This window comes from Lynx rufus, unplaced genomic scaffold (assembly GCF_022079265.1).
Source record: "Lynx rufus isolate CCGP_SWC_20201006 ecotype Redwood Valley unplaced genomic scaffold, mLynRuf1.p SCAF_27, whole genome shotgun sequence".
In the NCBI taxonomy this organism is placed as follows: Eukaryota; Metazoa; Chordata; class Mammalia; order Carnivora; family Felidae; genus Lynx; species Lynx rufus.
Window position 1 is genome coordinate 15,182,939 of NW_025814842.1, and position 26,217 is coordinate 15,209,155.

Sequence of the window (26,217 nt, forward strand, 5' to 3'; positions counted from 1 at the left end):
AGAAAATTTATTTTTGATTATGTGAATAGCTGTTCTGCTGTCGTGGTAACATAGGTACCATCCCTTCCCCCTTAGGCATTGAAACCCCTATTCAGGACTCACTGGTCCACAGATACGCTCTATTCTTTCTCTATGCAATCCATTCTCTATCTTCCCCCTACAAGATAATATATATTTTTTAAAACTCTTGTTTCTTACCCCCATGGGAACCTGAAGACAAACCATTTGAGATGCCTACTGATTACAGGATATGCAGGTAAGTACAAGGTAACTGATCAGATACACCGGCCTACACAGGACGAGCCCTTCCGACCAGCAAGGCAGACAATAAAGAACATGTGCTCTCTGAGTTCACCTAACATGTTATTAACATGAATAAAGTCAGCCTTATGATTTATTCATTACTTATTTCCATTTAAAGTGAATTTGCAAAAATGTTCCTGTCAGAAAAATTACTATCAAAACTCAAATTGTCATCCTGTATCAAGGACATCTCAGAATGAAAGAATGAATGCCTCGTCCTTAGGGCTGCTTCCTCCCCACACAAACTGCCTGGGACACAGCTCACTCAGGGAGATTGCCAGATGTCTGGGAAACACGTCCTCACGGTCATCGTCCCATTACTGAAAGGTACAATTGGCTCTTTAGGCACTAAAATAAAACTTACTAGAATCGAAAGATAAATTACTGGCATGTGTCAGCTTCTGATGTTATGATCTGTGATGATTAATTTTATCTGTCAACTTGGCTGAACCACAGTGCCCAGATATTTGGTCAAATATTATTCTGGATGTTTCTGTGAAGCTGTCTTTTGGATGAGATTAACATTGAAATCAGTGGACTTTGTATAAGAGCAGACTGCCCTCTAGAAGGTGGATGATCCTCATCCAGTCAGTTGAAGGCTTTAATAGAACAGAAACTGACTCTGCCCAAGGAAGAAAGGATTCTGCCAGCAGACTGCCTTTGAATTTGAACCGCAATTTTCCCCGAGTCTCCAGCCTGCTGGTTTACCCCAAACCTACACAATCAGGTGAGCCTGTTCCCCAAATCAATCTCTCACTCTCAATCGCTGCACACACAACCATACACACACACACACACACACACACACACACACACACATACACACACACACACACACACACACCATCCTGGTGACTGTTTCTCTGGAGAACTCTGACTAATACCTGATCCAAAAGAAAACAAGACTTCACCTTGAAATTTTTTAAGAAGGCATATGGTTTGTTTGGAGATCAATAATCAATATTCGTTAAATCAACATTGACTGTTATTGGTCTGATACCAGATGTGAAGACTTAGTTCTTCACCAGTTTCATTTAATTTTCCTAAACACTGATAAAAGACATTGCTTTATCCAAACAAGGGAAAGTAATTTGCTAAAAAAAATAAATAAAAAGTGCTTGAGACTAAAGCCAAGATGCAAATTTAAGTATTTATGAGCATCTTTGCAGATGTACAAAAATAAGTCAGTACATACACCGACACCCGCAAACATACATGGGTCCACTTTGCATAGAAAAGTCATAAAAAATAAAATAAAGGCATAATCATTGACTGTTTATCCTTAATAAATTACTATTGATCTTAATCATGATTTGCATTACTTTTCTCAATTTCTCATACGAAAATAAGAACAGTAATAAGTACTGAGGTATAATAAGCAATACATTTGGTCTTTGGCCCTGGTTCCTGGCAGAAAGCTCCTAAAACCCTTAGGATTTCCTGACGGAAAGTAGCGTCTCTTGTCTTTCATCAGGAGCCCCTTTGAGCACACCCGAGTTTACACTAATGAGGTGACTTAGGGCCCTTAAATAGCCTCAGGACAGGGTTGGTCACCGGAGAGCCCAAGTGATTAGAGGGCTGGAATTTTCAACCACACCACAGACTTCTTGGGAGGGGAAAGGGGGCAGGGTATGAAGCTCTATAAAAACTCGTGAACAACAAGAGCTGATGAGCTTCCAGGGTAGTGAGTGTATCCAAGTGCCAGGGCGATGATGCGCTCCAGTTCTACTAGGACAGAAGCTCCAGTGCTTAGGAGGTTTGCGGACTTTGCCTTATGTCACCTCTTCCTCTAGCTGTCCATCTGAATCCTCTAAAATACCCTTTATTTTTTTTTTTTTAATTTTTTTTTCAACGTTTTTATTTATTTTTGGGACAGAGAGAGACAGAGCATGAACGGGGGAGGGGCAGAGAGAGAGGGAGACACAGAATCGGAAACAGGCTCCAGGCTCCGAGCCATCAGCCCAGAGCCTGACGCGGGGCTCGAACTCACGGACCGCGAGATCGTGACCTGGCTGAAGTCGGACGCTTAACCGACTGCACCACCCAGGCGCCCCTAAAATACCCTTTATAATAAACTGGTAAATGTAAGTGAATGTTTCTGAGTTCTGTGAGCCACCCCAATAAATTAATCAAATCCAAAGAACAGGGAGTGGGAACCTCCAATTTACTGCCAGTCAGAAGCACAGGTAACAACCAGGACTTGAGATTGGGGTCTGATGTGGGGCAGTCTTACAGGACTGAACCCTGACCCTGTAGGGCCTGATGCGACCTCCAGACAGTGTTAGAACCAAATTAAATTTATAGGACACCCAGTCAGTGTCTACTGAGAACTGAAGAATTGCTTGGTGTGCTAAAAAAGAAAACAGCACTTATTAGAAGTACTATAATATAATCTCAAGGAGCAGCGACCTGACACAACAAGTTTCTTCACGTAAAAGAAAAGAATCGCCTGATCTTCAAAATGCTTATTACTGGGGTTTAGAAAGACTCCCACATATGAAGCTAGCACCACAAGAGGGCCTTTATCAACACCTTGGTTAAAATTCATTTTTTATTACTGCACAGCAAAGGAAAGGACAGGACAGGAGGGCTTGTAAGTGGTAGGTGGAGACAAACACATAGATTTAACAGGGAACCTAACAAATTTCAGTTCAGTATATGCAGCTATCACCTCACCAAGCCAACACTTTGTGAGTCCACCACCTCCATTACAGCATTGGGCCTCAAGAAGTGGTCCCCAGCTCAACAACATTGACACCACCTGGAAAGCTGCAGAAATGCACATGCCTGGGCCCCGCTCACATCTACTGAACAATCTCTGGAAAAGGAAACCAGGAATTTGTGTTTTAACAAGACTTCTAGATGATTCTGATTTACACTAAAGCCTGAGAATCAGAAACCTCCAGTAAAATCATATACCTTTAAGTATGAAACAGAACTGAATCAGGAAGTTCAGAAACTGGGGGGCAGAATTTTTACATCACTATGGATCAGGTGGAGGGAATTTTTATTAATAGTATCCCTCCTTTTTTATAAGGCATTTATATAACTAATACTATATCACTGATATTATTTAAGATTTTTCCAATGATCTCAACTTTTCAATCCATTCTTAGGCTGCTTTGTGCTCACTGAGACAGAACAATATCAAAAGTGTTCAGGGTGGATGATAATACACTCCCAGGCAAAACTTACAGGCCTCGTGCATCATATTTGCAATTGCTAAGCTCTGAATTACATTTTTTTAGTTCTTCCATCATATGGGATGTAAGAGTTGTCAGTAAAAACGAAAAAAGCCAAAATGTATACAGTATTTCTATAAAGTTTTCACTTCCCTGTATGAAAATTTGCCAGTGGGGTCAAAGTCCTGTGAAAGAGGCAATTCGGCTGCCAATTTAATTCGCACTAATTAGCATTCCTTTGTAAAAGGTAGATAAATACCTTTAAACTGCTTAATCATGCTCTGATGGTTTTCAATGGCTTCCTTTAAGATCATTTCAGGCTGGTCCATCTTCCACCGCCATTCAGTGCCCACTGGGTTGGTGTGGTGCCTGAGAACGAGAGGCAAAAGTTCTAAAGGACTCTCTGTAATAACACCTCAGTCATCTACTATGCCATAGTCCATAAAATCACAAAATTAGAGTTGGTTTCCCCCTAGGAGCTCAGCTATTTATAGCAGTGTTTTCCAGCTTATTCTAAGTCATGACATCTAGCAGAGAGGGTTAGATGGCAGAGAAGTGCCTAGCGAAGACTGAGGATTTAATCAGAACAATACGAAATGTGCAACCTTTTCTCCCAGCCACCCACCACCAGGTTAACAGGCATCCATTAACGACCGATAGAATATTGCTGGAAGAGTTGCACAATCACAGTGACTGACCCTCCCTGAGAGGCAGCACAGTGGAAACACCTACAGCTTAGGATGGATCAGACATTAAGAAAAAACCTGTCGGGGCGCCTGGGTGGCTCAGTCGGTTGAACGTCCGACTGCAGCTCAGGTCATGATCTCATGGTTCGTGGGTTCAAGCCCCACATGGGGCTCTGCACTGACAGCACGGAGCCTGCTTTAGATTCTGTCTCCCTCTCTCTGCCCCTCCCCCACAGGTCTTCCCTCTCTCTCCCTCTTCTCAAAAATAAACATTAAAAAATATAAAGGAAAAAACCTGTCAAACCAGCCCCCATGCTACACACAAGGATCGCCTTGAGGAACTTTAAACCTGTGGTACACTGAAGGGAAGCACAGAAACAGTAAATCTCAACTCAAGCCCAACTCCTGACTAGATTAACCTAAACTCCAAAAAGTAAAGGTCTAGCAGAAAGGAAAGGTGTACTGATTTTCAAACACACAAAAAAATTCACCTCATCTCTTAAGTACTACATAAGAAGTCCAACTTTAAACAAAAACAAAACAGAAAAAAAAAAGAATACAAAAAACAAGAAAACAACACATTCCCCATAGACAAAGCAATTGGCTGAACCAAACTCTTGACCCAAGTGGTGAAACTATTTGACAGGGAATTTTTAAAAACTATGATTAATATGTTAAAAGCCCTAATAGAAAAGGTGGGCAATATGCAAGATCAGATGGGTAAATTCAGCAGAGAGATGGAAATTATAACACAACCACCAAAGAGAAATGCTAAATATGAAAAACAGGCCTTCGACCAGTTCAGCAGTAACTTGAAACAGCTGAGGAGAGAGTAAAAAAACTTGGAGACTAATGCAAATAAGCCACCTAAAACACAAAGTTTTCTTTTTTAAGTGACAAAAAAAAAAAAAAAAAAAGGGACACAGCATCTGAGAGCTGTGGGACAACACAAATACCTCCAAAATACACATACTTGGAATCCCGGAAGGAAAACAGAGATAACAAAGCAGAAGAAATAGTAGAAAAATGACCACTAACAATTTTTCACAGGTAGTGAAAAACAACCACAGATCCAAGCAGCTCTCAGAACAACCAGGATGTATTTATTTTATTTATTTATTTTGAGAGAGAGAGAGAGAGAGAGAGCACGCACGCATGAGCAGGGGAGGGGCAGAGAGAGACAGGGAGAGGGAGAATCCCAAACAGGCTCTGCCCTATCGTTGCAGAGCCCTCACGCAGAGCTCAAACTCATGAACCCAGAGATCATGACCTGGACCGAACCAAGGGTGGGATGTTTAACCAACTGAGCCACCCAGGCATCCCCAGGATATTAAAAAAAAAAAAAAAAAAATACAGCCTAAAAAGACACATTACCTAAGAACAAAGATTAAAAATTACATCTGACAACTCATCAGAAAACAAAAGCCAGCTGAAATTATAATGACACCTGAGAAGCATGCTTAAAAAAAAAAAAAAAAAAAAAGGGAACAAAACGCATCGACCAGAATTCTAAACTCAGAGTATCTTTCAGAAATGGAAAATAAAGGCTTTTGCACACAAAATCTGAGAGACTTCCTTGTCAGAAAACCTACATCACAAGGTATGTTAAAGGGAATTGTTTAGACTAAAGAAACATATACTAGATAGAAACCTGAAACTATACAAAGAAATAATGAGCACTGGAAAGGGGGGGAAAGGGGAAAATCATATTTACCTTTTTTACCTTTAACTGCTCTAAAAATAATTGACAGTGTAAGTAAAAAAGAGTAGCAATGTACTATGCATTTACAACTTATGTAAAACTTACTATGCCAACAATAGCAAAGGGTAGTAAAGAGGAATAGGGAATATACTGTTGTAAAATCCTTACACTACATATGAAGGGGTACATTACTTGATGGTAGACTCTGATTAATTAAAGATGTACATTGTAAACCTTAGGGAAATCTCTAAAATATTTTTAAAATACATAAATAATAAGCCAAGATTAAACATAAAATCATTTGGGGCGCCTGGGTGGCTCAGTCAGTTAAGTGTCCGACTTCAGCTCAGGTCATGATCTCACAGTCTGTGGGTTCGAGCCTCGCATCGGGCTCTGTGCTGACAGCTCAGAGCCTGGAGCCTGCTTCAGATTCTGTGTCTCCCTCCCTCCCCTGCTCATGCTCTGTCTCTTTCTGTCGCAAAAATAAATAAAAACATTAAAAAAAATTTTTTTAAACATAAAATCATTTAAAATGCTCAATTAACATGACAGCAGGTAGAAAAATAAAAAACAGAATAGGTAACAGCAGGATGTAGATTTTAATCAAACCATACCAATAGTCACTTTCAATATAAATGGTTTAAAGCATCAGTGAAGGGAGATTATCAGATGAGTCTATATGAGACCACTGCACTGGTGCACACTGATGGTGTGCACCCTGCTTAGGATTCTCTCTCTCCCTCTGCCCCTCCCCTGCTTGCCTTCTCTTTCTCTCTCTTTCTCTCTCTCTCTCTCTAAATAAACATTTTTTAAAAAAAGGAAAAGAAAAATTATATGAAGCCAGAATTACTCTAATACAACAACAACAAAAAAACAGATTAAGACATTACAAGGAAACTACAGACCAATACCCTCCACGAACAGAGACACAGAAACCTAAAAAAACAAAACAAACAAACAAAAACCCTGAGCAAATCAAATGCAGCAACACATAAAAAGGATAATGTGTCACAACCAAGTACCAAGTTGAACCAGAAACACAGACTGGTTCAATATGCAAAAATCAATCACTTTAGTTCACCAATTTCTTTTTTTTTTTTTTTTTTTTTTTTTTTTTTTTAGTAGGCTTCATGTCCAGCATGGAGCCCAACACAAGGCTTGAACTCACAACCCTGAGATCAAGACCTGAGCTGAGATCAAGAGTCAGACACATGGGGCACCCGGGTGGCTCAGGAGGTTAACTGTCCGTCCGACTCTTGCTTTCGGCTCAGGTCATGATCTCGCGGTTTCATGAATTCAAGCCCCATGTCAGGCTCCGTGCTGACAGTGGGGAGCTTGCTTGGGGTTCTCTCTCTCTCTCTCCCTCTCTCTCTGACCCTCCCACACTCGTGCTGTCTCTCTCTCTCTCTCAAAATAAATGCATAAATTAAAAAAAACAAAAACAGTTGAACACTTAACCAACTGAGTCACCCAGGTACCCCTCTGGTTCACCATTTTAACAGAGTGAAGAAAAAATGATTATCTGAATAAAATGCAACATCCATTAATGACAAAAACTCTCAGCAAACTAAAAATAAAAAACAGAATCTCTTTAATCTCATGAAGGGGATCCAAAAAAACTCTCATAGCTAACATCAAACTTAACAGTGAAAGAATGAATGCTTTCCTCTTAAGATCTGAAACACTGTAAAAATATCCTTTCTGACCACTCCTATACAGCATGTAAATCCTAGTAGTGAAATGAAGCCAGAATAAGGAGTAAACTCTCTCTTCACAAATGACATATTTGTCTATATAAAACTTCAAAAGAATCTACAAAAAATATACTGGAACTAATGAGAACTAGTAAGAGAGCCTAGCAAGTGCATAAGATGCATGGTCAATATACAAAAATCAACTGTCTTTATTATATACTAGAATCTGTGGTATTGGCCAAAGAAAGACACATAGATCAAAGGGACAAATGAATCCAGAAATATACCCAACTTATATTATTGTGAACTGATCTTTTTATAAAGGTGCAAAGGCAATTTAAGGGAGAAAGGATAATCCTTTCAATAAATGTTGCTACAAGAGTTGGATATCCAAAAGCCAAAACAAAAAACAAAACAAACAAACAAAAAAACCAATTTCCATGCATGCCTTGAACATCATCAGTAATAAGACAAACTGATAGCATATACCTTCTGGTAGGACTGATATACTGAGAAACACATTGCTTCACACAAAAATATACATAATTTCATTCTCATTATGAAAATAAACCAAATACAAATTGAGGAACCTTCTACAAAATACTTGACCAGGATTTTTCAAAAGTGTTAAAGCCATAAAAACAAGGAGAACTAAGAAACTGTCACAGACTGGAAAAGACTAAGGACACATAACAACTAAATGCAATGTGGGATGCTGGACCGGATCCTGGAATAGAAAAAGAACAGTAATGGAAAAACTGGCAAAATCTCAACAGTCTCCAGTTTAATTAATAGTGTTATATATATTTTAATTAGCAAGAAATGTTAATTTCTTGGTTGTGATAACTGTCCCATGTCCCATGTTAAGATATTAACACTACAGGAAGGTAAATGAACGGATACCAGAACTTTCCAAACAACCTTTGCAACCTGCCACATAAGAAACAGTTTTCCTTCCTTAAAACATGAAACGTTGGAAACACAGGGAAAGAAGCATCATATTCACATGCTGAAGTATAAATTGATATGATCTGGGTCTAAAATATATAGTAAAAATCCGAAAACATTTTATACAGCAGAGTACTCATTACAACACAACCAGCTATAATAGCAAAAACAAAAACAAAAAAACCTATCTTGATGAGCACCGAGTAATGTACAGAATTACTGAATCATATTGTACACGTTCAACTAATATAACACTGTATATTAATTATACTTCAATTTTAAAAAAGAAAAAATTATATTTGCAAAAATTAAACCCATTTTGACCACGATCTCTTGTTTTTCAATGCTGGACTCAGTGTTTTAATATATTGTTTAGGATTTTACACCCATACTAATGAATGAAACTGCACCGCAATATTTGTTTTTAATGCTGTTCTCTGGGCTGCTATCAAGGTTACGCTAGTGTTTTGTTTTGTTTTTTAATTTTCTTTAACGTTTATTTTATTTTTTGAGAGACAGAGCACTAGCGGGGGAGGGGCAGAGAGAGAGGAAGACGCCCAATCTGAAGCAGGCTCCAGGCTCTGAGCTGTCAGCACACAGCCTGACAGCAGGGCTTGAACCCATAAACCGTGAGTTCAAGACCTAAGCCAAAGTCAGACCCTTAACCGACTGAGCCACCCAGACACTCCAGTTACACTGGTTTCTTAAAATTAGTCTATGAGTGTTCCCTTTTTCTTTGCTTTCTGGAGAATTTCTTTTCCTTGAGTATTTGCTTAGAACTTACTTATAAAACCATCTAGGTCTGGTTTCTTTTTGATACGGTTTATAACTACCGATTCCATTACTACAGTGATTACAGAACTGCTCAGAATGACATTCTTCCTGAATTACTTTTGAAAATCTAAATTTACAAGGAATTTAGAAATTGGGAACTGGCCAGTGATTTCCAGGTACTAGGAATGTGGAGGGCAAGGGAGTAGGGGTAGCAAGAAGGAGCCTTTTGGTGATGGAAAAAGTCTGTATTTTGATTGTGGTGATGGACACACAATTCAAAAATATGATAGAATTGTATAGGAATACATACATACGTATTCCCACCACACAAATGAGTGCATTTAAAACTGATGAAATCTGAATAAACTCTGTAGATTTTTTTAAATAAATAAATAAATTTACAAGGAATTTGATTATTTTTCAAATTTTCAAATATTAATACTTTACTGTCTACTGTCTTCAATCTTTGCAGCATCAATAATTATTTATCCTCTTTCATTAGTTAATATTATTTATTCCCTCTCTCCTTTTTTGATCTCACAAATATCATTAAACTTCTACCAATTTCAATTGCATTTGATTGATAACATCCCCACACACCACACTACCTAATCAAGTCTTTAAGATTTTGTTCTTGAAATTTATTTGCTATTTATCTTCTACCAGAGCAAAAAGAGCACATCAAAAAATTTACGGGAACAGCTTAAGTTCATTTGCCTTAAACCAAACTACAAAGCACATTCAGGCCAAAAAAAAACACAAAAAAACAAAAAACCCAAAACACAACAGAGTGACCAGATAACCTAAGAAATAGACAAAGATATTTACAAACTATATATCAGATAAGGGTCAATAACCAAAATATATATGGAATTCCATTAATTCAATAGCAAATAATAATAATAATTCAATTTTAAAGTGGACGGAGGACTTGTAACTCAATTTTTAAATGGGCAGAGGACTTGACATTTCTCCAAAGAAGACATACAAACGACGGACAGGTATATTAAAAAATTCTCAACATTACTAATCATCAGGGAAACGCAAATCAAAATCACAGTAAGATATCACCTCATACCCATGACTATGGCCACTATCAGACAAAAAATAAAGTAAAATAAAATAACACATGTTGGCAAGCATATGGAGAAATCAGAACCTTATGCACTATTAGAAAAGCAAAATGGTATAGCCACTATGGAAAGCAGTATGGAAGTTATAAAAATAATTAAGAAGAGAACTACCATTTGATATAAGAACCCCAATTCTGTGTATTTTTCCAAAAGAATGAAAAACAGAATCTCAAACAGATATACCCACTCCCACATTTACTGCAGCATTATTAGTCACGATGTGTGAATAAAGAAAATGTGGTATACACATACAATGGATATCATTCAGCCTTAAAAAAGAAGAAAATGCTGCCATATGTGACAACGTGGACTAACCTGGGGGACATCATGCTAAAATGAAATAGGCTGTCTACAGAAGGACAAATACTGCACAATACCACTTATATGGGGTCTATAAAATAGTCACACACACAGAGGCAGAGAGTAGAATGGTGTTGCCAGGGGCTAAAGGAGGGGGAAATTGGGAATTGCTATTTAACAAATATAAAGCTTCAGTTACATAAGATTATTAAGTTCTCTAGAACCTTTCATTTCGATGAACAATACTGTATTGTACTTTTAAAATTTTGTTAAGAGAGCAGATCTCATGTTAGGTATTCTTACCACAGTAGTAATAAAAATAACAACAACAACATTACTTTGGAGCAAAATTAAATTACAATCCCACTAAATATGGGGAATGAGGAAATTTTGTGGAAGAGACACACCTTAGTCACTACTTTAAAGACAAAGGCCCTTTGAACATGTTTCTCTCTTGCTTTCCAAACAATGATTTAATTTAACAGATTAAAATCTGGTTCTAAATCTATATGCGCTTTGATATGAAAAGATCTCTATAAAGTAGGAACAAAAAAAAGCAAGATGCAGAACACTGTAAAGCAGTCTGCCACTTGTGTGTGTGTGTTTACAAAGACACACACACACACACACACACACACACACACACACACGCACACATTTATTAGCACCTGTGCAGAATATCTCTGAAAACCCAACTGACTGAAAGACAAGGATGAAAAAAGGATTTTCACAGTATAACCTTTTATGCATTTTGAATTTTCACTGTATGCAAGGATGACCTTTCAAAATACATTTAAAATATATTTTAAAGACTCGTGTTTACCATTCAAGCAAAACTTTCTTAAAAGCTTTATTCAAATATAATTCACATACCATAAAATTCCATTTAAAGTGTACAACCCAACAGCATTCATTATCATAGAGTTGGGCATAGAGTTGCCCAACTGAACTGCTCAGTTCATAGAGTTGGGCATCCATCACCACAAAGCAATGTTAGAACATTTTTGTCAACCCCCAAAAGAAATCCTGCTCCACTTCGCTATCACTCTTCAATCCACACATCCCCCAGGCCCTAAGCAACCATTGATCTACTTTCTGTGTCTACACGTTCCTCTATCCTGGGGCATTTCATAGAAATAAACGATACGATTATACCATATGTTTTTTTGTGATTGGCTTCTTTCACTTAGTGTTACGTTTTCAAGGTTCATCAATTTGTACTATGTATCACTATCTCATTTCTTTTTGTTTCCAAATAATATTCCATTGGTGGATATTTTGTTTACCCATGCGTCAGCTGATGAGCATTTCGTTTATTTCCAATTGAGGAATATTATTACCTTTTCATGTGTTATTTGTATATCTTCTCTGAAGAAGTCTGTTCAGATCCTTTGCCCATTTTTGTAATCAGGTTATTTGTTCAAGACAGATACAACTTTTTTTAAAAAAAATTTTTTAACGTATTATTTATTTATTCAGAGACAGAGAAAGAGCACAAGCAGGGGAGGGGCAGAGAGAGGGGGAGACATGGAATCCAAACAGGCTCTAGGCTCTGGGCTGTCAGCACGGAGCCTGACGTGGGGCTCAAACCTATGAACATGAGGATCATGACCTGAGCCGAAGTCGGATGCTCAACTGACTGAGCCACCCAGGCGCCCCAAGACAGATATAACTCTTAACTTGACATCTCAAAGTAAAAATTTTCACTTACACAGGCAGAAACGGGAGACAAACAATGGTAAGTCTGGGCTATCTACACACATAACACTCAACAACTCTTTCTGAAAATGAGCAGAGTAATATTTTATCTATCTAAAGCCATCTGCTACCCATATTATCCAAATGAAGTTAGAGAAATTCATTTAGGAAAACTCACATCTGCACATCATGTTGCAGTTTGAAGTACTTTCATATGCACCATCTCCCTCAAGCAATTAAGCCTCATAGCAACCTTGTAAGGAAGGTATTACTGTTTTTATTTTACAGTTAAGAAAACTGAGACTCAGAGGCTGTTTTAAGAACCTGTAAAATGAAACAAAAATAAACAAAATGCTCACATAAGCATTTAAATCAATTTTTGTAGGCCTTTTCTAACATATGTACTAAATTATTTATAACTGAACCAGATGGTGGATTCTAATCTTAAAAGTCAGTGTATTAGTACTTCTTTATCAGAAGCCACAGTACAGGAAACCTCTCCATTTACTTTTATCTTTCTAACATCTCACTAATGAATTTGTTAAGTATATTGTTTGCTTTTTTAAAAACTGGGTAAATGTATTGCCTCAGAAACTAAAGAACTGCATTACTGGCTATAAACAGGTACTACAAGTAAGGGGTATCCTCTTTTGAATCTTGACCTTCAAAAACAACAACAACAGACACACACACACACACAGACACACACACACACAGATAACTACTTATGTCAAGAATCTTAGCAAGAGAGAAGAGACTATAAAATGTGTAGCAATGAGAACTAGGACACAAAGCACTTGATTCTCTCCTCTACAAGCTAAGTAGAGGTGATCCAAATATTTCAGTTCACATAATCATATGACTTTTGTTTTGCAAATATTCATCCTATAATATTTTAAGACTTGTAAGCGCATACTCTATCACTAAACAGGAGATGTAATGAGGCACCCAGGCAGCTCAGTTGGTTGAGCATCTGACTCTTGGTTTCAGCTCAGGTCATGATCCTACGATCGTGGGATCAAGCCCCACGTTGAGCTCTGCACTGAGCATGGAGCCTGCTTAAGATTCTCTCTCCCTCTCCCTCTGCCCCCTCCCCTTCTTGTGTTCTCTCTCTAAAATAAAGATAGATAGATAGATAGATAGATAGATAGATAGATAAATTAAATTAAATAAAAAGGAGGTGTGACGTATCATTTTATTGCAATGCCACCACATTTTAGCAATCTCCTTGACTGAAATAGTAGCTGTGGATCTAGACTATACACAGGACTTCTCAACCTCAGCATGACTGACATTTTGGACACGGTAATTCTTTGTTGTACAGGTTTGTCCTGTCCTGTGCAATACAGGATGTTTAGGAGCATCTCTGACCTCTGCCCAAAAGACACCAGAAGTACCTCCCTCGATAAGAATGATACAAAATGTTTCTAGACATTGTCAAATGGCCCAGGTTCTGCCCTGCAACCCCCCCCCCAAGTGAAAAGCAGCAATTTTGCTCCAGCTGAGAATCACTGATTTAACAAGATGTCCAAAGAGATACATTTCAGTTGTTGTTGTTGTTTCCCACTATATCCCTGGATAACTAGACAAGGGAATACATGTACTTCCTTCAATAGGAGATGATGAGAATTTAATGAGATGATGATATTATGGGTCTATTCTTTCTTAAAAGATATTATTTTTTGTATTAACCTTCAACTGAGAGTGCTCGCTTCGGCAGCACATATAGTAACCTTCAACTGAGATATGTACAGACAGAACAATATGATGGCTGGGATTTGCATCAAAATAGTAAGGATAAGTGGATAAATAAGATAAATGGAACGCGACTGGCTTTGTGTTAATAAAATGCACACACAAAATCTTATTATACTATTTACCTATATTCAAAAAACTCTGTAATCAAAGTTAAAAAAAAAAAAAAAAGAACTCTGCACAGATCTCAGGAGATAAACAACCTGCTGCTGACTGCACCAAAGTAAGAAAACAACACGTGGCTGACTGCCTGTAAAGAAACGCTGGGAGACAGGGTCCTGGGTGAGTCAAAGCACTGAAAAGCACTCACACACACCAGGGAATAAAAGAAGCCTGAACCACACCGAGGATACAATGCATTCTAGGAAAAGCCCTGAAAAGACACTAAACTTTCACCTACATCTGATTTTCAGGCTCAGCACATGCAGGCAGTGAAGGCAAAGACAGAGTTGTCAATAAATAGCCTGGCCAAGCTTTGAAGGAATGCCCTAACACAGAATCTATCTGCAAAGACTGGGGGCGGGATTCCTCTTTTTTTCTTTGACTCCATGTGCTCAAGGAAATCTCTGTCAACACATTTCCTGGCCACTAAAACAAAGGCTTCACAGACAATACACAACATAGAATAAAGTCTATATAAAAATAGTCTAGAAACTCACTAAACAAACAACTAAAACCCAGAGCAAGCAACAAAAACCTGAAGAATGGGAAGAATCTGATTTTCAGAGTTAGCACATCATAATATCCAAAATGTCAGTTGTCAATAAAACATTACAAAGCATACGAAGAAACAAGAAAAGTATGGACCACTCACAGGAGAAATTAACAAAAACTCTCCTTAAAGAAGCACAAACATTATACTTACTAGAAAAAGACTAAGTCACCTGTCTTAAACATGCTCAAAGAGCCAAAGGAAACCATGGTCAAAGAGCTGAAGAAAACCAGGAGAAAGATCTCAACAGATGCTGACAATAAATTAAGAAATACAAATGATAAAAAGAAACCAAAAAGAAGTTCTAGTACTGAAAAGTATAACAAAAAATTCAGCAGAGGGCTGCAACAGCAGATTGAACAGGCTTTGAGAAGAAAGAATCAGTAAATTTGAAGATATGTCAATTATCCAATCTGAGGAACTGGAAAAAAAAAAGTGTGAAGAAAAGTGCACGCAGCCTTACAAGACCTGTGGGACAACCATCAAGAATACCAACATACAAGGCGCCTGGGTGGCTTATTCAGTTAGGCATCCAACTTCTGCTCAGGTCATGACCTCACTGTTTATGGGTTTGAGCCCCGCATTGGGCTCTGTGCTGACAGCTCAGAGCCTGGAGCCTCCTTTGGATTCTGTGTCTCCCTCTCTCTCTGCCCCTCCCCTGCTTATTCTCTGTCTCTGCCTCTCTCTCTCTGTCTCTCTCTCTCTCTCTCTAATAAATAATAAACATTAAAAAAAAAAAAACAAGAATACCAACATATGTTTAATGGAAGTCCCAGAAGGAGAGGAAAGGGAAAAAGGGGCAGAAAGAATATGTGAAAAAATAATGTAACAACTTCCCAAATTAAAGACATGAATTTACACATCCAACAAGCTCAATGAACTCAAGCAGAATACATTCAAAAAATCCACACCAAGACACAGCAGTTCATCAAACTGCTGAAAAACAAAGGATTCAAGAATCTTGAAGGAAGCAAGAGAAGACACTCATCACACATAAGGGATTCTCAGTAAGATTAACAGTCAATTTCTCAGCAGAAACAATCAAGGTCAGGACGCAGTGGGATGACATATTTAAAATGCTAAAAGGAAAAAAAATGTTAGCCAGGAATTCTCTATCTGGCAAAGCTATTCTTCAAAACCAAAGGAAATATTAAGACCTGTACTACAAGAAATGCTAAAGGCAGTCCCTGAAGCAGAAATGACAGGACTCTAGACAGACATGCACCAAACAAAGAAATACAGAACAACATAAAGGTTATTACACAGGCAAATACAGAAGTCTGTATTACCGCACTTTTGGATTCTAATTCCTCTTTTTTTCCTATACAATTTAAAAGACAAATGTATATAACAATAATCACAAATGTATGTTAATGAGCACACAATGCATAAAGTCGTAATTTTTGACAACAACATAAAAGAACGGGAATGAAGCTCTGTATGAACAAAGTTTTTGAATACAGTTGAACCAAGGGTGGTCATAGTTCAAAATAAAGTCAATCCTCACTATTTGCTGATTCCATATTTGCAAAATCACCTACTTGCTAAACTTTATGTGTAACCCCAAAATCGATATTTGAGGCATATTTGTGGTCATTCGTGGCCACTCAGCAGCAAAAAATTTGAGTTGCATAGTACACACACTCCCAACTGAGGTCAAACAAGGCAATGTTCTCTTTGCCTTGTTTAAGCTCTTGTACTGCAAACAGTGTTCTTTTGGCAGTCAACTTAATGCCCCATTTTCTGCACTTTGTGCTGTTTGTTAGTGATGCTACTATTTAAAATAGTCTCCAAGCACACTGCTAAAGTGCCGTGTAGTGTTCTTAGGTGTGATGTGCCTTGCAGGGAAAATACGTGCGTTAGGTAAGCTTCATTGAGGCGTGAATTACAGTGCTGTTGGCCGTAAGTTCAATGTTAATGAATCAACAGTATATATAAAATAAGGCATCTTTAAACAGAAACACACATAAAACAAAGTTATGTGCTGATAAGATGGCAAATATGTTGTGCCAAGAGGAGTGCAAGAACCTAATCCTTTATTTCTCCTAAAAGTCACAGTTTAGTATTTGCTAATGCAGGATTCGTGCCAACTTTATAGAACTACCACAAATAAAGAAAATTAAATGTAGAGTGTTATAAGTCTAAGAGGTTAGTTTTAATCCCGAGGGGAATAACCAAGAAAATAACTAAAAAATGTACAGAAAGGGAAACACTGTACACAACAAATTGTGTTATGTCAAATTGTACACAACAAAAAAATCAAACACAAGAGAAGGCAGTAATAAAGTGTGCAGCCAAAAAGATTAAAAACTTATAAAAACAAAGAGCAAAAGTGAATGGATCAAATTCTCTAATTAAAAGCCAGAGATTGGGGCGCCTGGGTGGCTCAGCTGGGTAAACATCTGACTTCAGCTCAGATCATGATCTCGCAGTTCATGAGTTTGAGTCCCGCATCATGCTCTATGCCAACAGCTCAGAGCCTGCAGCCTGCTCTGGATTCTGTGTCTCCCTCTCTCTCTCTCTCTGCCCCTCTCCCGCTCACACTCTGTCTCTCTCTTAAAAATAAACATTTAAAAAAAAAAAAAAAGCCAGTGATTGGCAAATGGATTTAAAAAAAAAAATCTAGGGGCGCCTGGGTGGCTCAGTCAGTTAAGTGTCTGACTCTTGGTTTCAGCTCAGGTCATGATCTATCAATTCGTGAGTTAGAGCCCTGCTTAGGGCTCTGCACTGATAGTGTGGAGCCTGATTGGGATTCTCTCTCTCTCTCTCTCTCTCTCTCTCTCTCTCTCTTTCTGCCCTCCCCCACCAACTCTCTCACAATAAATAAATAAACTTAAAAAAAAAGTCTAACAATATGCTGCCTACAAGAGATTCACTTTAGATCCAAAGACACAAATAGAAGTGAAAGGAGGAAAAAACATTTAGTACAAATAGTAACCAAAAGAGAGCTGAGGCAGCTATACTAATATAACACAAAATAGACTTTAAATTTTTTTTTTTTCTCAACGTTTTTATTTATTTTTGGGACAGAGAGAGACAGAGCATGAACGGGGTAGGGGCAGAGAGAGAGGGAGACACAGAATCAGAAACAGGCTCCAGGCTCCGAGCCATCAGCCCAGAGCCGGAGGCGGGGCTCGAACTCACGGACCGCGAGATCGTGACCTGGCTGAAGTCGGACCCTCAACCGACTGCGCCACCCAGGCGCCCCCAAAATAGACTTTAAGTCAAAAACTGCTACAAAAGACAAAGAACATTATATATTGATAAACCGGTTAATCCATCAAGAACATGTTAACAATTATAACAAAATACATACTTAATAAAAGAACACCAAAATATATGAAGCAGAAATTTATAAGCTAAGGAGAAAATACAGCTCTAAATTAATAATTATAAAATTCAAATCCACATTTTAAATAACGGACAGAACTAGGCAGAAGATCAATAAAGAAATAGTACATTTGAACAATATGATAAACCAAAAATACCTATGACATAAACAAAACAATATACCCAAAAACATCAGAATACACATTTTTTTCAAGTGTACATAGCACATTTTCTAAGTTGTACCATATTTTAGACCAAAAAAATAGTGTCAATGAACTTTAAAAGACTGAAATCATACGAATTATTTGCTTCAACCACAATGGCATAAAATCAGAAATGAAGAACAGAGAGAAAACTGAAATATTAATGTGTGGAAATTAAACATAACACTTTTAAACAAGCAATGGATCAAAGAAGAAAACATAGAGATATTACAAAATACTTAAGAGATGAATGGAATGTAGCTAAAACAGTGCTCAGAGGGAAATGTATAGCTATAAACACCTACGTTAAAAAAAAAAAATCAATTACCTAACTATATACCATAAAATACTAGAAAAAAGAAAAGCAAATGAAGTTCAAGGCAGCAAAAGGAAGGATATCATAAAGATCAGAATAGAAACAAAAACATTAGAGAAAAATCAGTGAGCCCAAAAACTGGTTCTTGCAAAGATCAACAACACTGACAAACCTTTACCTAGATTGAAAAAAAAAAGACTCAAATTAGTAAATTCGGAAATGAAAATTAACACCTCACTACCAACCTTACAGAAACAAAGAGGATTATGAAAAGACTATAAACAACTATATGCCAACAAATTAGATAAACTAGACAAAATGAACAAATTCTTAGAAATATACAAGTTCCCAAAACTGACTCATGTAGAAATGGAAAATTTAAACCAACTTATGACAAGTAAAGTTAAGTGAATCAGTAAGTAAAAACTCCCTGCAAAGAAAAGCCCCAATACAGGTTTTACTGGTGAATTCCTCTAAGGATTCAAAGAATCAACACCAATTCTTCTCAAACTTTTCCAAAAAATAAAAGAGGAGGGAACACTTCCTAACTCATTCTATGAGATTAGCATCATCCTCATAACAAAGCCAGAAAAAGCCATCCTAAAATAAATTTATTTCTCCCAAAGTGTCAGTTTGCAATTCTAAAAGTCCTTCACATGCATATAACTATAATTGACATTAATATGTTGTAGTTGAAAACAGCCAGGCCAGGTTCTTACTGCCCAAGAAAAAAGTTACAAAATAAGGGTATGCCAGAATGAGCTCTGTGATGCTGATAGGAGTTGAAGGTATCAGTACAAATTCATGGTTCCGTATTTTAATATACACAGACAGATATACACACATACATGTATTTTCTACTTCTATCTCCTGAGAAGGCCTGGAAGCACTAACACCTCAATAACAGTGAACATAGCAAGCATCCAAATTTTAGACTTTAAATATCATTCTTCAATAAGGGAAACTAAGGCTCCTTAGAGAAGTGGTTGATTCCAAGGCTGGTCAGGGAAAACACAAATTGAGCCTGAAACTTCTTCTGGAGTCATATAACACACAGTGTTTTAAATGAAAGAAAAGCCACAGAAGTCAACCCAACAGAACTCTTAATGGCCAAAGCTAGAAAAATATGAGTAGTAAATAATAATAGTATTGGATTATAACCAAAGGAATAAGTATCCTTGAGTCCAAACTAATATAATATAAATTTTAAAATGGGGGAGAAATGATGCTTCCTCACAGAAGAATTCCATTATATGTTAAAAAAAAAAAAGGAAATAAAAAATAAACATTAGAACGCCAAAGCAACAATTTGATGCAGGCAAAAATCCATAAACGAATGAAATATTTAGTGGGCAAATGCTTACAGAGAAACAGCATATTTGCATAGGCTCAAAGTATCTTATCAAAATATTTATTACTTACAAAGAAGAAATCAATTTTAAGGTGGAACATTACACTTGAAAGCCTGGCAAACGCTACCTTAATTAAATGATAAAGGTTAACAACACCAGTATTAGGACATATTGATATCATATAGCCCTTAATAAGACCTGCTGGAAAGATCACATTCCCTCTATGGTAGTCTTCCCCAAATCCATAATTTCACTTTAACCATGAGAAAACATTAGACAAAATATCTGACCAAAACTTTTCAAAGGTGTCGAAATCATGAAGAACAAGGAAAGAACTATGGCAGACTAGAGAAAACTAAAGAGACATAACAACTCAATGTGATGTGGGATCCCAAACTGAATCCTGAAAGACCATTAGTGGGAAGGCTGAAGAAACTCAAATAGTTTCCAGTTTCATTAATAGTATTGCATCAATATTAATTTCTTGGTTTTGATCATTGTTCCAGAGTTAAGTAAGGTCTTTCTTAACATCAGGGAACATTAGGTGAAAGATATACAGAAACCCTACAATCTTTGTAACTCTTCTGCAAATCTGTAATTAATTTTTTTAATGTTTATTTTTCAGAGAGCATGAGTGGAGAGGGGCAGAGAGAGACAGAGCACAGGGTCAGAAGCAGATTCCAGGCTCTGAGCTCAGCACAGAGCCCGACTCAGGGCTTGAACCCACGAACCGCAAGATCATGACCTGAACTGAATTTGGATGCTTAACCAACTGAGCCACCCAGACACATCACACCGAGAATTATTTTTTAAAAAATTGTAATGTTTATTCATTTTTGAGGGAGAGAGAGACAGAGCACGAGTGGGTTAGGCGTAGAGAGAAAGGGAGACACAGAATCCAAAGCAGGCTCTAGGCTCTGAGCTATGAGCAGAGTCTGATGTGGGGCTCAAACTCATGAATCTGAGCCGAAGTTGGATGCTTAACTAGCTAAAGCCACCCAAGTACCCCTAGAATTATTTTAAAACAAAAAGTTTATGCCTATAAGATTTTAATGATAGAACAAGAGTCTTATTTTAAAGACTAAAAAAGGATGTAAAACAAATTAGAGAATGATTTCAACCACATTTTTAAAAAAGTGAGAAGACCCAGGAAAAAAAGAATGAAGGCAAATACTGTAAAGTGTTAACTATGATTTGTCTGGATTCTGGAATTATAGATAGTTGTTTCTCTTTATACTTTTTGGTATTTTCCAAAAGTTTGTACAATAAACATGGATTACTTTTATGACCAATGATATAAAACCTTTTCTCAAGAGAAGAATTATAGGTCTTGTAACAATATGATAGATAAATCAAGAAATGGCATAGACTGGAAAGTATTAAATCATTCTGGTTGCTAAAGAATGAAATATTGAGACTCTAGAATTAAGTATACAAATGGATATAGTGAGTTAGAGGAAGAAGAACTTTTCAAGCTAAGCCACTGGATAACTAATGGTGCCATTACCAAAATAGTATGAAGAGGTTAACAGTATAATAGATTCCACTGTGGACAAACGGGACTTAAAGTACTTGTGGATCATCTGAGGCAATATATCCAACAGGCAACTGCAAACCAAGGATGAAAACTCAGAAAGGAGACGGGCTAGAGATAAAGAATAGAAAGGTGTCAAACTCCAGGTATTTAATGAAGCCACAGAGATGGTTTACTACCCCTCCCATTATAACATAGAGCAACAAAAGAAAGCCAAGGGTAGAATCAGAAAGAATTCATCAGGTCAACAATAAGCCAAAGAGCTAAAAGGGGAAATTAAAAAGTAACTGTCAAAGGGCTGGGAGAAAACAGAGAAAAGACAGGTGTGTCTGAATCCAATAGAAGTAGAGATCCTTGTTTTCTAGCATGTTTTCCTGGAGTTCAGTTGAGAGAATTAAGTCACCTCTATTCGATTTGATAGTAAAGAAGTCACTAGCTATCATAACAAAACGAACTGCAATGGAGACATCAGCCAGCAGAGAATTGAGGTGGTGAAAAGCAAACAGGTGTTAGTGAAAGAGAAAAATGGATTAGTAGCAAGCACAAAAGATTTCTGCAATTTAGACATTTTCTTTTGCTTAAAATTTCCAACTTTAAAAGATTGAATTCTACATATGAGGGACTGTAGTTGGCTTAAAGACATTTGAATTCAACACCTTGAATTTCCAGCAAGATAAATAAAAGAGCTTCCTATAACAAAACACCTACCATGATACCTTAGCATTAAAGTAGTCTTAAAAAGAAAAAGACAATAAAATGTAGAAAAGCAAGGTAAACACAAATCACAAAACGAGAGAATTAAAGTAAATATTCGTTAATTTATTAATTTATCAATATTTATCAATATCAACAATCACAATAAGACCAACTAAACTCCAAACAGACTTCTAAAAATCCAGCAATTCCAGGGGCACCTGCGTGGTTCAGTTAGGCATAGGATTTCGGCTCAGGTCACAGTCTCATGGCTCGTGGGTTCGAGCTCCATGTCGGGCTCTGTGCTGACAGCTCAGAGTCTGGAACCTACTTTGAATTCTGTGTCTCCCTCTCTCTCTGCCCCTCCCCTGCTCGTGCTGTCTCTCTCTCTTAAAAGTAAATAAACATGAAAAACTTTAAAAAAAAATCCATCAATTCCATATACAAGTGAAAATATTGGTCTATAGGGGCACCTGGGTGGCTCACTGGGTTAAGCATTCAACTTCAGCTCAGGTCATAATCTTGTGCTGACAGCTCAGGGCCTAGAGTCTGCTTCTGTGTTTCCGTCTCTCTCTGCCCCTCCTCTGATCGCACATGCGTGCACACTCGCTCTCTCTCTCAAAAAATAAATAAATATTATAAAGAAAATATTGGTCTATAAAAGACTTATACACTAATGTTCACAGGAGGTTTATAATCCAGTCAAAACCTGGAAACAAATCAAATATTCAACTACAGATGAATGGAGAAACAAACTGTGATATAACCATACAATAGACTGTGTGCTTCAGCAATAAAAGGAAAAAAATTACTGATGTATATAACAACATGAATGAATCTCAAAAACGTGTGACAAAAGAAGCCAGACACAAAATATTGTTAAAATGTCAATACTACCCAATGCAATCCCAATCAAAATTGCACCAGCATTCTTCTCGAAGCTAGAACAAGCAATCCTAAATTTGTATGGAACCACAAAAGACTCCGAATTAGCCAAAGTAATAGTGAAGAAGAAGACCAAAGCAGGAGGCATCACAATCCCAGACTTTAGCCTCTACTACAAAGCTGTAATCATCAAGACAGCATGGCATTGGCACAAAAACAGACACATAGACCAATGGAATAGAATAGAGACTCCAGAATTGGACCCGCAAAAGTATGGCCAACTAATCTTTGACAAAGCAGGAAAAAATATCCAATGGAAAAAAGACAGTCTCTTTAACAAATGGTGCTGGGAGAACTAGACAGCAACATGCAGAAGAATGAAACTAGACCACTTTCTTACACCATTCACAAAAATAAATTCAAAATGGATAAAGGAATTGAATGCGAGACAGGAAACCATCAAAACACTGGAGGAGAAAGCAGGGAAAAACCTCTCTGACCTCAGCCGCAGCAATTTCTTACTCGACATATCTCCAAAGGCAAGGGAATTAAAAGCAAAAATGAACTATCGGGACCTCATCAAGATAAAAAGCTTCTGCACCAAAAAGGAACAATCAACAAAGCTAAAAGGCAACCGACGGAATGGGAAAAGATATTTGCAAATGATATATTGGACAAAGGGCTAGTATCCAAAATCTATAAAGAACTCACCAAACTCCACACCCAGAAAACAAATAATCCAGTGAAGAAATGGGCAGAAGACATGAATAGACACTTCTCTAAAGAAGACATCCGGCCAACAGGCACATGAAAAGATGCTCAATGTCACTCCTCATCGGGGAGATGTGAATCAAAACCACACTGGGATATAACCTCATGCCAGTCAGAGTGGCCAAAATGAACAAATCAGGAGACTATAGATGCTGGAGAGGATGTGGAGAAACGGGAACTCTCCTGCATTCCTGGTGGGAATGCAAACTGGTGCAGCCACTCTGGAAAACAGTGTGGAGGTTCCTCAAAAATTAAAAATAGATCTACCCTATGATCCAGCAATAGCACTGCTAGGAATTTACCCAAGGGATACAGGAGTGCTGATGCATAGGGGCACTTGTACCCCAATGTTTATAGCAGCACTCTCAACAATAGCCAAATGATGGTAAGAGCCTAAATGTCCATCAACTGATGAATGGATAAAGAAATTGTGGTTTATATACACAATGGAATACTACGTGGCAATGAGAAAGAATGAAATATGGCCTTTTGTAGCAACGTGGATGGAACTGGAGAGTGTTAGGCTAACTGAAATAAGTCATACAGAGAAAGAGAGATACCATATGTTTTCACTCTTATGTGGATACCCTGAGAAACTTAACAGAAGACCATGGGGGAAGGGAAGGGAAAAAGAAAAAGTTAGAGAGGGAGACAGCCAAACCATAAGAGACTCTTAAAAACTGAGAATAAACTGAGGGTTGGTGGGGGTTTGGAGGGAGGGGAGGGTGGGTGATGGGCATTGAGGAGGGCATCTGTTAGGATGAGCACTGGGTGTTGTATAGAAACCAATTTAACAATAAATTTCATATTAAAAAAATAAAGTAAATGAATGTGTAAAAAAAAAAGAAAGAAAGAAAGAAACCAGACACAAAAATGCATACCGAATGATTCCATTTTTAAGCAACTCTATAGAAAAAAGCAACCTAACACATATTGTCAGAAAGAAAATCAATTTGCCTGGTGCTAGGATAAGACGAGAGAAATTAACTGGGAGGCAGAGCACAAGGGAACCTCCAGGACTAACGTAAATGTCCTTCATCTTTTTTTTAATATGTATTTTTAGATGTTTATCTATTTATTTTTGAGAGACAGAGAGCATGTGTGCCTGCAAATGGGAGAGGGGCAGAGAGACAGGGGGACAGAGAATCCCAAGCAGGCTTCACACTGCCAGCACAGAGCCCAACATGGGGCTTGAACTCACGAATCATGAGATCATGACCTGGGCCAAAGCCAAAAGTCCGACACTTAACTAACTGAGCCACCCAGGTGCCCAGAAAATGTCCTTCATCTTGATCGTGGTCACAGTCACACAGATGTACACATATACCAAAACTCACTGAACTATATCTTTTAAACAAATGCATTTCAGGGAGCCTGGGTGGTTTAGTAGGTTAAGTGACCAACTTCGGCTCAGGTCTTGATCTCACAGTTCATGGGTCCCAGTCCCACATCGGGCTCTGTGCTGATGGCTCAGAGCCTGGAGCCTGCTTCAGATTCATTCATTCTCTCTCTCTCTCTCTCTCTCTCTCTCTCTCCCTCCCTCCCTCCCCAATTTCCACACACTCTCTCTCTCTCTCTCAAAAATAAATAAAACATTTTTTAAAAATTTTAAACAAATGCATTTCACTGTACGTAAACAAAGCTTCAATAAAGTGGATTTTTAAAAGTTTATCCAGCCAAACACTTGTTTATAAGTAGCCCACCTAAAATATAAGCATGCACAATGATTGAAGTTACATGAAGGAAAAAAAAAGAAAGACTGGGCAAGAATTAGTAATCAAAAGAAATTTAGTATCGTTATATTAATATCACAAAGCGTAGACTTTAAAGCAAAAAGGCATTATTATGGATAAAGAGGATGACTAAATAATGATAAGACAAGTAATCAGTTATATAAAATAAATTTCATTGCTGTTTTATTACCCAACAATTAAAAATACCCTCTTTTGAGGTGCCTGGGTGGCTCAGTCAGTTGAGCATCCAACTCTTGATTCCACCTCAGGTCATGATCTCACCATTCATGAGTTTCAGCGCCCCTGTCAGGCTCTACAACTGCTTGGGATTCTCTCTCTGCCCCTCCCCCACTCACACTTGCTCGCTCTCTCTCAAAATAAATGAATAAACTTAAGAAAAAAGTACCCTGTTTTCACTAGTACATGATAAATTTATAAACACTAACCATTTCTACTAGACATATAGTACTTCTCAGTAAATTTTAAATAACTTGTATTAAAAATCACATGCTA

At 37.6% G+C, this 26,217-nt stretch overlaps 1 protein-coding gene across 1 annotated transcript in view; it reads right to left on the reverse strand.

Annotated features, from left to right (window-relative positions):
• The window catches only part of LOC124519297 (S-adenosyl-L-methionine-dependent tRNA 4-demethylwyosine synthase TYW1), a 213,882-nt gene that overhangs the window by 108,449 nt on the left and 79,216 nt on the right, over positions 1 to 26,217 (reverse strand). The window contains exon 11 of the mRNA XM_047089449.1: positions 3,745 to 3,854. Within this exon, the coding sequence (XP_046945405.1) occupies positions 3,745 to 3,854 (110 nt within the window). The remainder of the gene's footprint in view (positions 1 to 3,744; positions 3,855 to 26,217) is intronic.